Here is a 16,177-nt window from a genome sequence, read left to right on the forward strand (position 1 = left end):
GGTTCAAAAGATGAATTGATGGATATTAGGAGAAAAAAATGCTTTTCTCTGTATATATTATCTAGTTTACCGTTAAGCTACGTTCACACTGCCCTCGGCAACGCGTGTTCAAGCGAACCCTTCAAATGAAAAGACTATGTAAACGGCCATAAATGCACTTTTTGAGCTTCTGTATTCTGTATTCTTTTACAATTGTGTATTGTTACACACATTTTTAAGGCCGTTTTCGGGCTCTATGTGCAAGTTTGGTCATGGAACATATTTTGAACTATGACCAATCAGGGACTTGGATTTGGTAATGGGGTATGTATGACATCCCTTTTAATTTACGCAAGTGCTAACAGCTGGAAAATTGATCTTGGATAAGAAATGAATAATTGCAGTTTGCGCCCAGCCAGATTTGCTCTATATGACACCAAGTCTCCTTTTTTGGAATAGATCTGTAAAAGGAAAAGCCTGAGATTTGCACCACTTTGACATTTTGCACCAAGCCTCTTCCAACTGTAGGTCCGTGGGCTAGTATCGGTGGTGACAGTCCAGTATGAACACCATATGCTAAACACGCATTCTGGAATGCACGTCATATGCTTTTTTGACTACAAGTGCAATTTTGACAGATTACACCATAATGCTCCATTCATTTAAGAACAGGGTAAATTTGAACACGTCAAACCAAGTCACACTTTGCTGCAGAGTCGTACATTCATACTTCCTGACAATGAGAAGGCTTTTATATACCTTTCCCTTTTGTGGGATGTTGAGAATGGCTCTTAAAGAACTGTGAGAAACAAATTAGTTGAAGATAAAACATATTGACATACATTTTTATAGCAGGCTTTTATATGATTATTTTGTTTTTACTATTCACATATTTTTCTAAGAAATAGTCAATTTGAATACTATCAAATCATGTGACATTTTGGTTTCTTCTACTACAGACGGTGAAAGTCCAGGGCAACGACATTTCGCACAAACTGCAGCTCTCCAGAGTGAGCAAGAGCGACGAAGGGCTGTACGAGTGCCGGGTGACGAGAGCCAACTACGGAGAGATTGTGGAGTACAAAGCCCAAGCTTGGCTGAAGGTCAATGCAACAGCTAGACCCCGAAGACCACAACAACCCCCCAAGAAGAGCTCCCCCCTGCACCTGACAGACAAGAAGCCGAGAAAGTCCAGCTCACCTGCGGGCCAGGACAACATGAGTTCAGACCAGAGGGTGACCTCCACATCCACCTCTCACACATCCTCCAAAACAGCTACACACAACCACGGCTCAGGTAAGGCCCGGTGTGAGTCTTTGGCAGTCTTCTGTAGAAAAAAAGTCAAAACAGACATAAAAATGTGTCCTTTTGTTTACCCTATAACTTTTTTTTCTAAATAAATTCAGTATATGGAAGCACAGATTTGGACTTTAAACAGTATCTGGTGGGATTTTTGTACATTTTAGAGACACAACTTCCTTCTGCTCTGCCAGAAATCATATCACAAGATATGATCTGCATTTGCACCAAATTACAGGCTAATAGTTCTTTGGACTGAATATCCCATGGCACTGTCATACCCTTCAAGCAAACTTTAATATCTGAGTATTAATGAAGTGGTACAGAAACATACCAAAGACGGCACCACCATTGGGACGTATTTATAATTCAAAATCATCAAAAACCACTCCAAGCAGCCCTTTTACTGAATAAAGAGAATAAATTCCCACTTGTGTGCTCTGAGGTTGGTGTCAGGCAGTGACAATTAACAGCTTCTTTGTGTCCGTTGTGCACCATTTCCTTTTTTCTGAATAAGGAGGAGCAGAAAGGGCTTTTACAAGGAGAACTGTTTAATTACTATTAAGTAGTAATTAAGCAGTTCTCCTATGTTTTTCCTACATTGTCCAAACACTTTGTATAATTTAGTTTTGTAATTTAGTTTAAAGAGCTGAAACAACGTTGACAAAAAAAAAGAAAGCCGAAAACCATATTTGTTGTTGGAAATTAAACATATTTTGTTACTTACAGGAGCTATTTACTTTTTGTGTAAATATTTGAAGAAAGTCCGAGTTTTTTTTGCATCATTGAACAAACTGTGGCACCACATCGGATCCTGCAGCTAATCATCTGAGTCCATCAGGACTTGAGTCAACATTTTTGGATAATTAACTTTCCTTTTCCAACAGTTTAACTGAACTCATCCTGCTTTGCAATTGCTAAACAGCTACAAAGTTCCATCCAGTTTTACACACGAACAAAAAATGTGCTTTCAAATTGTTTTTTACCTGGTAAAAGCAGTTTTTTTTTCATTAGACAAGCCACAGTTTGTTGTTACAGATTACATAGAAGGGGATGAACTAACTTTGTGATCTTGATTATCACACCCACTCATTTTTGTACAAGTATTTTTTTAACCAAAGTTGAATTTATTCGGTTAAAGAGATTTAAATTTTCAAGGAGCAAGTTAAAGGCTGTATCATACAGCCTATATTTTGCGTATATTGCACATGTTTGAAAATTGTTCATACATGGATATATGTGAAAGAAGGAAGAAAAGTTGTGGTGTTTAGGTAAAATTGTCTTAGATGTATTATGAATGAACCACATTAAAACCACAGAAGTACGAATAAACCACACAGAGAACATGTAAACCAATGTAGAACAAGAACCGTGCCTGATTACTGTTTTGTTTATATACATTTCCCTAGTTATTCGTGCGTCAATTACATCATTTGAACGTCATTTGAATGTATGCGCACAGTAATATAAAAGTTGTGGTATATGCGTATATCTGTTAGAAACACTGAGAACGCTTGTGGAAAGCCACAAATATATGTATGCATCACTCAAAAATCACGCAAAATTGCAAGAGATTTTTAAACATGAAGTGTGTAATTCCCAACTGACCAAAATGTTTTAAAAGCTCAAAATCGAATTCACATAAAGACACGTCAGCCAAATGGACATTGAGGATGGACATCCTCAATGGACATCTGTGCACATCAACGAATGACAAACTCAAGAAACACTTATGAATTAAGTATATGACGCATGTATCATATAGAATTTCATATGTGGAAAATGTGCGAAATGTATGCATTGCCTGTGTGACAGCCTTAAATCAACACGGTGCTAATTTTTTAAGTCATTCTGGATTAAAGGTGAAGCAATGTTTTCTTCCGCTTTTTTGCAATACTATTGACTTAAAGTTCTTTTAGTTTGATTTGGCTAAAAAGTTGGTTCAAATGGGACGACTTGATGAATATAAATACACATATTGACTTCAATTTTGTACCCTCATGCACCACCTGCCTGCGGCTTATTTTAAAATTTTCTATTTTGGTTTGACACAATTTGAACTTATAGTAGACAAGCACATTTTGATCTGTCAGGGTTTATTGGACATAGGCACATATATTCTGGATTATGTGCACAATTTTATGCAGTAACTGTGCAGCAAATCTACATGTCAGTGCGAGCAGAAATTTCTGACAATATGGTGCATAACCATACTCAATTACCTCAAATTCAATGCAGCGCGACACCAACTTGACATTCTCTATTACTTTTTTTGCAGTAATATGCTAGTGCATGGTGAACAAAATGTCAGGGACTTGTAGGCATGGGAGCTTCCAGTGGCAGCCTTCTCCTGCGTTTTGACCTGCCAACACCCGCAGATGAGTGCGGAGTGTTGTCAGTGTTGTCAACAATTCAATTCAATTCAATTTTATTTACACTCCGCATGTCGTTTACATGGGTTTTAAAGCAATTTGATTGTTGCTATTTTTTATTTGGAATCATTGAACTGTAGCTATGGGTGCCATTTTGAGTTGATGTAACAACAGTGAGGCACAGAGAGCTCATATCTACAACAGAAGAATTGACTTTTTTTTTTAGCATAGCTTGCTATCATGATACAATAGACTGCTTTGTGTTTTGGATCTCACTTTATAGAGAAACATAAGAGATATTTTGAATCAGTTTTCCTAAATAGGTTCTTGTTCAAAGGAAATAACAGCCTTCATGGTCAATGTACTTTTGGGTATTTCAAGTTTTCTTTCAACAACAGAAACAATTAAATGAACAAAACATAGGTTTGACATCCTTTTTTGTGTGCAATTTTTAATACAATTTTAAAGTATTAAGTACAGTGATCCCTTGCTATAACGCGGTTTACTTTTCACGGTTTCGCTACTTCACGGATTTGCATCGTGCATTGTGTTCTGCATTCTGATTGGCTAAAAAAGTCACTCCGCTTCTTCTTTACCTGTGCGTCAATAATGTTGCAGTTTAATATGTACACGTATGTAAATCAGCTTTCCAAATTACGTACATGCAAATCATCTTGCAATTTCAAGTTTCTCTAAAACCCATAGAAAAAGACAACACCAACTGTCAATCACTATGTTCTTCACCTGAACAAACACACACAGCTGCACCGCGGGCTTGAGAAGGAGAAAACACTGCAGCTTCTCAGACTGAAGAGCATTGAAATACACCTGAGCCACTATTTGTCCGTTTGTACCTTGTATTTTTTACATGATCATTTTAAATTTTCTCCCGTTTAATTCAATTACTCTCGGGTCGCGGTGGGCGGGGCTAATCTCCGCGATTTGAAGCCTTCTGTTTACATCGATGATTCAAATTATTATTTGACAGTACAGAAGTTATTTGTTGAAAAAAAAACGTTTTTAAAGTACTTTGATTTGTGAAACAAATGCTTGAGCCTGTAAAATGGTTTGTTCTTTCTTTTCTATGTATAACAGAGTATTTAATTGTATAATAATTGTTAAAAGAAAAATAGAGGTTTCTACTTCACGGATTTTGCCTATCACGGGTTCTTTCTGGAACGTAACCCCCGCGAAAAACAAGGGTTTACTGTATTTGATTTAATCTTGTCTTTTAGAAGTCTTTGTTTAGTATGGTGAACCTGAAGCACAAATCACATCAACACAAAAACATTTTTCAATGACAATTATTTAAAACATAAATATAATTCTGAAAATAATTTTCAGAAACAAAAACATTACAAAAACATTTTTGAAAACCAAATAAAATGTTATGAAATGAAACACATTGAGAAACCGAAAAAAGTTGGTATTGTGGGACTTCTCTGATTGGATAATGATAACTAGTATCGCTCTATACCAAATTACTATTAGTAAAAAATGATGAATGAATGTCTTCATCCAATAAGCATAGATACCCCATATCTTTTCTGGTGTTATATTGATTTTTTTTTCAACTTTCATATTTTTTCCTGGAAATTAAGTTTTTTTCCTGAAATGTTTTTTTTCATTTTATTTTTTTTACATTTTGATTTCTGGAATTTCTTTTAATTTTTTGTATTTAATATTCTTCTTTTTTTATTTGCTTTTTTAATTGTCGTTGTGATCTTTGAGATGTTTTATGTTGAGGGATTTGTTGATGGGATTTGCAATTCAGGGCCACCCTAGTTTAGAAAGAAAACTTAAAAAGTGTTTATTTTCATTGTGATATAATTAGAAAAGGAAACTGTTACAAATTTAAATAACTTATTTTTATTGCCTAAAAAGATAAAAAAAAAAACAAAAGTCATCATAAATATCGTATTTGTTTGCATAATCCACACACATAGCAATGCATGCAAAAAAGAAAGACCTTCCCATGTTACAAGCAAAACCTCCGGTTTGTGTATACAGTTGTTTGATTTATTGTTTTGATGTCTTGCAATGTTGCTGTTTTTTTGTTTTTTTTCCTGACAAAATAAGGCAAAGAAATTACATTTTTTTCTTTTACATTTTTGTTTTAAGAGAAAAAGAAAATCAAATAGACAAATTATTTTTTATTTATTTTCATATTAGTTTTCTAAAGAAAACATGAAAAATCTCAACGTTTCCTTGGCAAGTATTACTAAACAAGAGTGAGTAGACAAATTAATTAAAGTTTCTTTAAAAAGTAATTATTCCTTTTACAAGTCATTTGCTGCAAAGTGAGAGGTGTTTCAACACATTATATATGTATATAATATTTATATGTATACATTGTATAGATCTTTTTTGTATAGATTCTATAATTGAGGTTTTTTTCCCCTTAACCTTTATTTATTTGGCTACTAACTTATTTTTTTTTTCCTTTGCACCTTAATGCTTGATCCCCAGAGTTGTGACAATTGAAATTCCCTTCGTCAGGATCAATAACATTTATCTTATCTTAACCTAAATGAATAATGACTGTAGTTAGTATTATTGAATGGTTCTACCTTAAACTTCTATCTTTTGGTGGACACCAGCTCTTTTCTTTATTTTTTGATGTTTGTGTAAAAAAAAGATACAGGGAATTCCTACATGAATGAGTGATGCTGACATTTATACTCAAGTAAAAGCCTTTGGCCATCAGCAGTCATCGCACAAATTCTCTTTGAGGCAGAACCTTTTCAACAAATGTGTTTATTTGTCCCAAATTTACTCAAGTATCTTGAGAATTGTACAACTAAGGAAAACCAGTTTAGTAAGTCATTATTGTGCCAAAAGGAAAATAAAAAATCTTTTAGTGTCTCCATTAACCTGCTCCTCTTCCTCAGGGACAACAAAAACATTTTGTGGGACAAAACAATATTAAATGAAATAAAAACATTGGAGAAATGAAACACCTGAAGCACAAAGAATTTAATGATTTTTTTGATGAATATGCTGGGTACATAGAGAGAAAAATTACATTAATTAAACATGACTGAAAGACAAAAGGGCAAAATATTTTCAATTTTATTTAAAAAAATGTTTTTACTACCCCTGAATTGATAGCAAGAGGTGTTTCTAATGCTCAGATTGGTGCTTCTCATCATACACTAAAATTACAATAATAAAAAACAAGTTCTAGCTTCATAATCATCCAATGTAAACCAAGTACTGCTTTGTAAATGTCATCTTCCATACTTTTTCTTAACCTGCTATGGAGCCTGACCCGACTCTGATTGGCAAAGGCTGGGTACGCCCTGGTCAGGTCTTCAAAGTCAACTAAGTAAACTAAAATAGCAAAAACTCAGAGCATCACCCTGCTGCACAGTCACCCTTTAGACCTCCCAGCTATCCTGAGAGGTACAGTGGCTGCAGGAATACACCTTAATGCAAAACCTAGAGGTAAATATGGATTCTTTCATGAAAAAAAATTTGAAAACATTTAGTTGTATACTGCACAAATCTGGCCTTTATGGAAGAGTGGAAAGAAGAAAGCCATTTCTTAAAGATATCCATAAAAAGTGTTGTTCAAAGTTTGTCACAAGGCACGTCGCAGACACACAAAACATGGGGAAGAAGGTGCTGTGGTCAGATGAAACCAAAATCGGACATTTTGGCAACAATGCAAAATGTTATGTTTGGCGTAAAACAACACAGCTCATCACCCTGAACACACCATTCCCACTGTCAAACGTGGTGGTGGCAGTATCATGGTTTGGGTCTGCTTTTCTTCAGCAGGGACTGGGAGGATGGGTGGAATTGATGGGCAGATGGATGGAGGCAGATACAGGACTATTCTGGAAGAAAACCTGCAAAAGACCTGAGACTGAAACATAAAGCAAAATCTACAGTGTAATAGTTCACAAACAAATATATCCAGGTGTTAGAATAGCCAAGTCAAAGTCCAGACCTGAATCCAATCGAGAATCTGGGGAAAGAACGGAAAACTGCTGTTCACAATTCCTCTCCATCCAACCTCACTAAGCTCTTGCTGTTTTGCAAGGAAGGAATGGGCAAACATTTCAGTCTCTCGGTGTGCAAAACTGATAGAGACATACTCCAACTGACTTACAGCTGTAATCACACCAAAGGGGTGGTGCTACAAAGTATTATACTTGAAGGGGCTGAATAATTTTGCATGCTCAATTTTTCCGTTTTTTATTTGTTAAAATAGTTTGAAATATCAATTTTGTTGCACTTCATGATTGGGTCCCACTTTTTGATTCTTCACCAACAATTGCAGTTTATATCATTATGTTTGTAGCATAAAACTTGGCAAAAGGTTGAAAGTTTAGGAGGGCCGAATACTTTTGCAAGGCACTATATGTGCACCCTTTTTTTCTCACACATTTGGCATGAAAGTCCAATTAAAACAAAACAGATTACACATCTTTTTTTCAAATATGGGAGACACTACAGGTACAAACAATTAGTTTTCTTTGAAAAAACAAGCTTGTTGTTGACATTTGCAAATGGCATAAAAAGATTGCGGTAGCTGTCTCAAAAAGTTGAACGGGACATTTTGTTGCATTCTGCTAACATCACAAACGATAAAAATTGACACTTAGGCACTGTGTTGTGACATTAGCAACATAAAACACAGCAGCAGGAACTGTTATAAAGTATTTTACCAAGAACAACTAAAAGGATACATCAGATGTAATATGAAGTAATAGTAGCCTGTCATCTTGACAAATGCTTACAAGAAACACTTCAAACAGCATGAGTAATTTTCTAAATCTACAAGGTAAAAGTTTAATTTACTCACTGCAGACTGACTGTGGCAGCTATCCAGTTTTAGACGCGTGGCAGCAATTAATCAGCAGATAATCAAAGTGGTACAGACTGGAATGGACTATTTTTTAAGTAGGTCAAAAATTATTTTGTCAGTCAACAATTCTCAGAGTTGTATGGAAGTTCTTCTGAAGCATAATTTTAAAAAAAAATCAATACCAGAAGTGTGTTTTCATTTTCAAAATGAAGCTGCATTTGTTGACTCAAAATTAAAGAGAAAAAGCAATCCGTCAAACCGCTTTTTCTTCTTCAAGACCACTCACTCTGTCACTTAATTAAAATGATAAAGAAAATGGTATTTGACGTTTCATTTTCAAAAAGTTCTCTAGTAAATGTGTAGCAAAGTTCAATTAAAAATATGTAATTTGACAATTAACATGGATTAGCAGCAATGCTTCTTCATTTTCATAATGTAACTGCATCAAATGACTTAAAAATAAAATTAAAAATCCAACCCTTCAAAATGCGTTTTTATTTTCAACTTCAACACCGCTTATCCTGTGACATAATTAAAGCGAAAATGACAAGACGGGATTGCATTTACTTTTTCACACCCACCATGCGAAAATTGTCGCATTATTCATTTACAGTCAGCCTTTCCAGGGGGGAGATGGGGCGATGACGTCAGTACGTTGTTAGTCCTATCAGCAAACAGCAAAGGTTTAGCATGCCGAAATCTGCGCTGGAGCTGTTGAGGGAGGCTACAGTTGTCCTCGAACAGCAAAATCAGGGGGAAGCTGCAGGAGACGATCTTCTAAATGTCTTTTATTATTGTAATGATTATTATTAAGGGCCTGTTCGCTCATAATTTTTTTAATCCGTCCGGCCATTGCTATATTCTTGGCTGCAAGGACCTGGAAGGAGGGTCAGTATTAGGCTAATACGTGCTTTTTAAACTGCAATTTTTCATATGCCTCGGATTTACAACAATTTCAATACAGAAAAATACTCAGAAATGCCATTTTTAGCATAATTGTCTTTATATATGTCCTCCATCGTGAGAAAAATACTACACGAACATGTTAAAAACACCAAAAATATATTTTTCAACAGAATGGGTTTTTAAAGAACTTATTTGTACAATGGTTCAGGAAATAGTTATTTAGAATTTAGTCTCTCACAGACCTGGCATTTCCCCCCTAAGAAGCTCTTCCATCTTCATTTCATGCTCTGCTTTTTAACCAATTTAAAACCACTCTTAAGCTACGTAAACATCACGTTCATGCACAGCTACACAAGATTTTATGACTGTTGCCAATTAAAACCAGTCAGAATTTGACCTATCAGAATCGGTCGGAATTGGTTGTGACATGTGGAATTGGTTTTATCTGGTGAATACAGACATGGCTACGACGTCTGCGTTTGTTTTTTTATAATGAAGATTGGCCACTTCTGAGATGACTGTGTTCTACATCCTCCTTCGCATGGACGCTTGAAATGAACCAAACTGCTTTAGTTTCGTTCCCAAATTGATTTGTACCGCTTTGACATTTCACAGCAAATCTCCTTTAACTGTAGGTGGCGGACATATGCAAAAACACTAGCAAAAGAAAAAGGAAAGAAGCCCCTCCCTGCTAAACGCGCATTAAGGAACACGCATTCTTGTCTCAAGTACCCGATGCGGCCATAGTTTTAAACATTAAATGACTGTGTTAGATGGGAATTATTGTAAAGATTTTGGGTGAATGTTTATTTATTAAAATAGTCTGATAAAAATAACACCCAAACCTGTCCTAGGAAGAATTGGTTACATTTCCTATCCCAGTACAATGCTTAATGGCTTATCTGATGGCTGCTGCTGCACTGATTGTTGACATTTTCTTCGATTGAGCAAACAGCAAAATGTCAGTAATCTGCAGCATCTCAATTTCAGCAAGTTTTCTACACAAGAGGTGTACAGCAGGAGTGATACATTGAAGCCCCCGTACACACCTGAGAAACTCATAAGATTTGCCATTTGTTTCTGACATAAAAATTCTGTTCACACATTTAATTCTGATTATTCCATTGCCTTACTCTATAATTGCATTCAGGGCATTACAAAGAATGTCAATGCCGAGTTTGTCCTTCATCAAGCATGGTGGGGCTGGGAGCTTTTCAAACATGCACGCCATGTCGCGTGGAGTTCAAATGTGCACATCCCACTAATGGAGAACATTGATGTTGAGGTCAGCTGTATTCCTGATGGAGCACTCGGACAAATTAGACTAAAACCTACAGTTAAGAAAGCAATAATACATGGCCACCAGTGAATAACACAAAAACAGTGTGACATAGTTGTTACCTTACTGAAAATGGAAATTTGCACAATTAAAAGGGATTGATTAGTAACTCTTTTAGGTTTCACAATTCAAAAGAATGAATGTTTTATAACAGAAAAAAAATGAACACATTACAGTTATTGCGACGCATACATGCAGGAGGTCAAATTGAGGTTTTTACAGATAAAAAAATAATTAAATGTAGAAAAATACATTAGCCTTTTCACACAAACTGGTATAAACTTGGTACCCAATGAGACAAAAGAAGAGAAACTCTGGATTCTAAATCAAGAAATCAGCAGAAATAAAATTGAAGAAAAAAGTTTTGTCCAGGAGAAGCTAAACTTTAGGGCAGGCATGCCCAAAGTCTGGCCCATAGGCCAAACGTGTAAATTTCCCCCTGCCCGCAGGCTTCTGTGATAATTCCAATAAAAGGCAACCCCCTGGACCTTCAGGGGACTACGATTTCTTGATTGTGATTGGCTAAATTTAATTATAAGCCATTGTATAACTGTCACAACAACCTGTAGGTACTTGACCTTCAGAGTCTAAAAGGCCAAAAGAGAGGAACAGATTTATTTGTTTCTGTGCTTAAAACCAAAATGGTTTTTACTTCTAAATAAGATAACTATTTGTGTTATTTACGGTGAGTGTTTAATCGTGAATAACACATAACATTTCATATTATTAATATTTAAAATTAATGTTCACCAATATTTTTTTTTTTCTCCAAACAGACTTGTTACTAATTTTACTTATTACTACCGGTACTTGTTTTATTTCTGGTCTTCAAATGTGCATTTCACAGCAATTTTGGCAATTTAGATGTAGTTTTGTTCTATGTGAGAAAGCATACATAAATTTGATTTATTGTTATCAAAGGGTTTGAAGAATGCAGGCTGACTGGTTGGCCCTCACACATTTTTATCTCACCAAATCTGTCTCTTTTTGTAAAACGTTTAAACACCTCTGCTGTAGGGGTGTTTTGTTAAAAGCAAAAGACAAAGTTATTAAGAGTTCTGTTTGGAGGAATTTCAAACTATATCCTACAATTCACAAGTAGCCAGGGTAAAGAGACAATTTAGGTATATTTGCGTTCATACCAGCCATAATTCTTTCAGCAGCAATTTGGATTTTTTTTTCATTCATTATTATTGGATAAAAAAATCAATCTAAATAAGTGGGCAGCTTTTCAAGACAATATAGGAAAATACCCAATTAGGTTTCAGCACCACAGTCAGAAAAAAATATTCCATTTCAAAATAATTAATCTAGTATAACATAATTTAGTTTTAGCGTATTGATAAAGGGCCAGTATACAGCTGAGATTTAAAATACTAAAATCAAATTCAGTCTACATCATTCCAGCAATGTCAGGCTGTTTTTTGTTTCATGTGATTGTCATATAAGTGGTCAACAGCTTGCATTGATGGGTTTTATGTGTAATTTTAGTAAAGAGCAGACAAAAAATAGCAGTAGAGGGAAAAGCATCAGAGAACCTCCAGCAGAAGCAGGCTAAGGAGGGAAGACCATCTGCCATTGGAAGTTGGGGTCTGAGAGAACCAAAAAAGAGACAGACGGAAATGGGAAACACAGGGACACTGTAGTAAGACAAATGTAGTCGACCCTGACGTATAGTATGCATTCTTCCACTGAAAGATTTGAACCTGTCAGCTGTTTTGGATTGTCGGGGCCTCCAGGAAAAAACTGTCATGTCTGTCTGAATGACTCCTCCATTTGGTTGTGGGCCTCAAAGAAGAGTATTTCAAGTGGGGGACAGTACGTTTGCTCCCTTTATCTTAGTTTATGTTGTAGTCTCTGTAGTTCTAGTTTTTTTCTTCTTACAACTGATGCCTAAACTATAAATCTGTACTTGGAAGACAAAAATGAGCTGATTTCTCTAAACAGAAAGGTTAGTAATGAGATACAAAGGACACAGATAAACAAACCCAAAACTATATCTGTAACTGTAGAAATGCATTAGTCATTTCAGCAGGTAGACCAGAAAGTAAATGAACTTAGTGAACCTGTAGAGCAAAAATGTATGTGAACATCTTTTTCCAACAGGCATGCTAGGAGCAAAAGGTTGTAGCGAACACTTATACAACATATAAAGGAAAGTAAGGGTACAGTAGCCGTGCCATGCAGATTTTTCAGTTTTTCAACCCCTCCGAAACCTGTGCACCGTGCAATGGGCCATTAAAGCTGTCCTCCAATCTGAAGCTCAGCTTCTGCAGTGAGACACTGATTTAAGCGAACAAGCTAAACTTTTCCTCTTCAACGCTGAACAGCCGCTTTCCTCAGGTATTTAATTCACTACAAACGGTCCATTTTTCACTCCTTTGCTTGGCTTCAAGCTCAACAGACTTTGAACACAGTTTCATTATCCCTTATTGTTTATTTCCATCAAATATTAGCTCATCAATGCTAATTTCTTCCTGCTCCTTCATTTCATCTGCACCGCTTTTACTCATCTAGACAAACAATACAGGAGGAGGAAAGAGCCCAAGTGCCTGTCCCTTGTGCGCCCTGTGCTTGCAGCTTTTCTGCTATTCCCTCAGCAAAGCACGCTCAAGCAGCCACTAACAACGAAAAGTCTATGTAAACCCCACAGTATATGAGCGTTTCGGGCTTCCATGTTCAAAGCCTGTTAAGTTTTTGGGCTCTACGTACAAAAAGCATTGAACACACAGGGCAAGTGAATCAGGGACTTTGATTTATATTACAAAACAAACCAGTGTCTGATAAAAAATAATTTAAACAAGCAGTATAATTTCATAGACACAATGAACCTCTTTGAATCGTTGCATGACATTCCCTTTAATTAGCAGAAGTGCCAACCGTTTGGCAAATGATCACGAAAGATAAATTAATAATTGCGGTTTGTACCTGACTGGAATCTTTTACATCAAGTCTTTCTTTTATCAGAACAGAGCTGTGAAAGAAAGAACCTGGAGTAAAATTCACGAGATTTGCAGCGTTTTAAAATTTCCCACCAACATGTTCCAGAATCAGTTAAGACAAACATGTTTGATTCCAACAAACTACTTGAATCTTCCAAGAGCTAGAATTGTGGACATACTTTTTTTTAAATTATTTTTCTGTCCCACTTTTCCCCTTAGGTGGTTCAGAATAAAATCTCTCATCATTGAACTGCGTTATAATTGGACTGCCATCCTCATCTGCAATTGCCAATCATTTTTCTGTTAGCCAGGTGGTTCAAATGCTATCAGCCATGCTCTGAGCTCAAATAGTGGTCCGCACCCCTGCAGCTAAACACAGGCAGATATTACTCTCTACTGAATAGAACTCAGTTGAATAATCCCCCAGGCTGCAGAGTTGGAGATTATGAGGGAGCCAAATTATGCTGACAACTGTGTTGCAGTGAGTCGTCCGTGCATTGTGTCTGACAGAGATAAATGCCTCTCGGTGGCTGCTCGGGCAGCCTCAGCCACCTTCACGGAGCAGCAAGAGCTGTTCCGGTTGAAAGCAGCAGAGTTCTATTACTGCCGCTCTCAGGTCTGAGGCTGATGAGCAACAATAGGTAAATGGGCTGAGATGAAATTAAACCTGGGAGAGCGCAGATATTTCTTTTTCCGCATTGCTGCATCTGTAAACAATGAGGCATTTTCCGGATGGGGGAACGTGACTCTGGCTGGTGGAGCGGCTACAGGAGCAGAGCTGTTTGTTCACAGTTACTCCCACCAGTGTGTCAGCTGTTGTTAGATCACAGTTTGGTCTCTGGTAGTGTTGTTCTAGCAAAGCTCAGAGGTGACCGAGGCTGATCATGGGGAGGTAAGCGGGGAAGAAGAAAGCATCCCTAAAGCCAGACTTTTAGCTACCCTCAAGGTAGGTCTTGTTCCTGTGAGAAGGAAAACCAAATATGTTTTCAAGCCTGCAAAGAAAAAAAAAAAAAAACCTCAAGACCTTGTGTTATGACGCACCATATGTTTTTCTAAGAGTCTCAGTAGTACTTATAGATGCAAGTGAGAGTTTACTAATTTTCTCACAGCAATATTATAAATTTCTATGTTATAGTTTTTGAATGCTTGTAAAGTTAATGTCCTTAAAGGAATTCACTTTGGACATTACTCTGAGGTCTTAAAAATGATCAGTACATCCACACACTCTTTTTAAAGAACTTCAGCTTTCTTAGTGTGATATTAATTATCGAATCATTCTCTGTCTTTTCACTGTTCTTTTCAAAGTTTAGCAGCCCAGTCCTTTATTATGACAGGAATTTTTGGACTATACCACTTTTACAGGTGTTGCCATTACCCATAAAACATCATCTTCCTAACAACTACACATGGTTTAAAACTTTCAAAATTTATTTAAACAATGTTGACATAGGAACTAATTCGTTGAAGTATTTTATTTTGCGCTATATTTACCTTATTGTCTGCACTATTATCATTTATTAAGCCTTCATTTTCTTGCAAACAAGGTTGGGAGTTAGCATTGTCACAGTAACTTTTGTTTAAGCCATATCAGTCTGTGTTTTAGCCTGCTCCTAACAAGATTAAAGGTTATTATGAATGAACTAACACAACTAACGTGTAGCGGTTGATGACGAAAAATATTATCTATGTATGTCCTATAAGATAAAACAATACAATTTCCTCTAGTTGGATAAATAAGTCAATTTTATTCCTTTTTGCTAATATTTCCTTGTTTTGGAAATTTTGGTATTCAAACTTTAAACAATAAAACTAAGTAAGTTTTGTTTGTATTGTGAAGACAGTTATTAAGATCAAATTTACTTGAAATGCACAAAGTAGGAAGTTTAAGTAACTATAGATTGATATACAATATCCAAAATATGTTTATTTTTACAATTTTGGACACAAGTTTAATTTGCTTTTTATAAACTAAGAACAATATTAGCAATTTGTGTACATTTGCATTTAAAATAGCCAAAGAAAGTTATCAAATTATTTATTTCAGTTGCAGGACTTCGAACCAAACAGTGTTTTCAGTTTCAAAAACCACTGCTCTGTACTTTTTTAAGACAAAAATGAGCATTGCAGTTTCTCATTGCAATCCTTTTAGGAAAAAGGTAATTATAAAGTCTAGCTGAACAAATTCTACCAAACGAAATAAAAATAAATATTAGCCTCAAATGGGGATCAGAAATAAAAATGCATGTGTCCCATTATTTGCTGCTCTTTTATGTCTTGGATGCATTAGTCATTTTCACCTTCTACAGTTTTCTAGAGCGACGTGCTTCAGCTGTCCTTCAACCGTCAGCACTTCTGTGTTTCATTAACCACTTAGCTGAATGGAAAAATATATTTATCGACAGCAATGCTCTCCTTTCCTATTTTTTTCTTTTACTTTCTTCCAAAGAGTTGCAGATATGTTCAAGACTGTAACCATTACTGTTTTCAGCATTGGGAATCAATGAGTCATAAGACTCGTTCACTG

General features: G+C 36.0%; 1 protein-coding gene across 1 annotated transcript in view; it reads left to right on the plus strand.

Annotated features, from left to right (window-relative positions):
* Positions 1-16,177, plus strand: part of LOC101163312 — a 135,859-nt gene that overhangs the window by 101,295 nt on the left and 18,387 nt on the right. The window contains exons 4-6 of the mRNA XM_023950428.1: positions 939-1,339; positions 14,164-14,269; positions 14,510-14,599. Coding sequence (XP_023806196.1) covers positions 939-1,339; positions 14,164-14,269; positions 14,510-14,599 — 597 coding nt within the window. The remainder of the gene's footprint in view (positions 1-938; positions 1,340-14,163; positions 14,270-14,509; positions 14,600-16,177) is intronic.

The sequence above is a fragment of the Oryzias latipes genome, chromosome 20, assembly GCF_002234675.1.
Source record: "Oryzias latipes chromosome 20, ASM223467v1".
Taxonomy (NCBI): Eukaryota; Metazoa; Chordata; class Actinopteri; order Beloniformes; family Adrianichthyidae; genus Oryzias; species Oryzias latipes.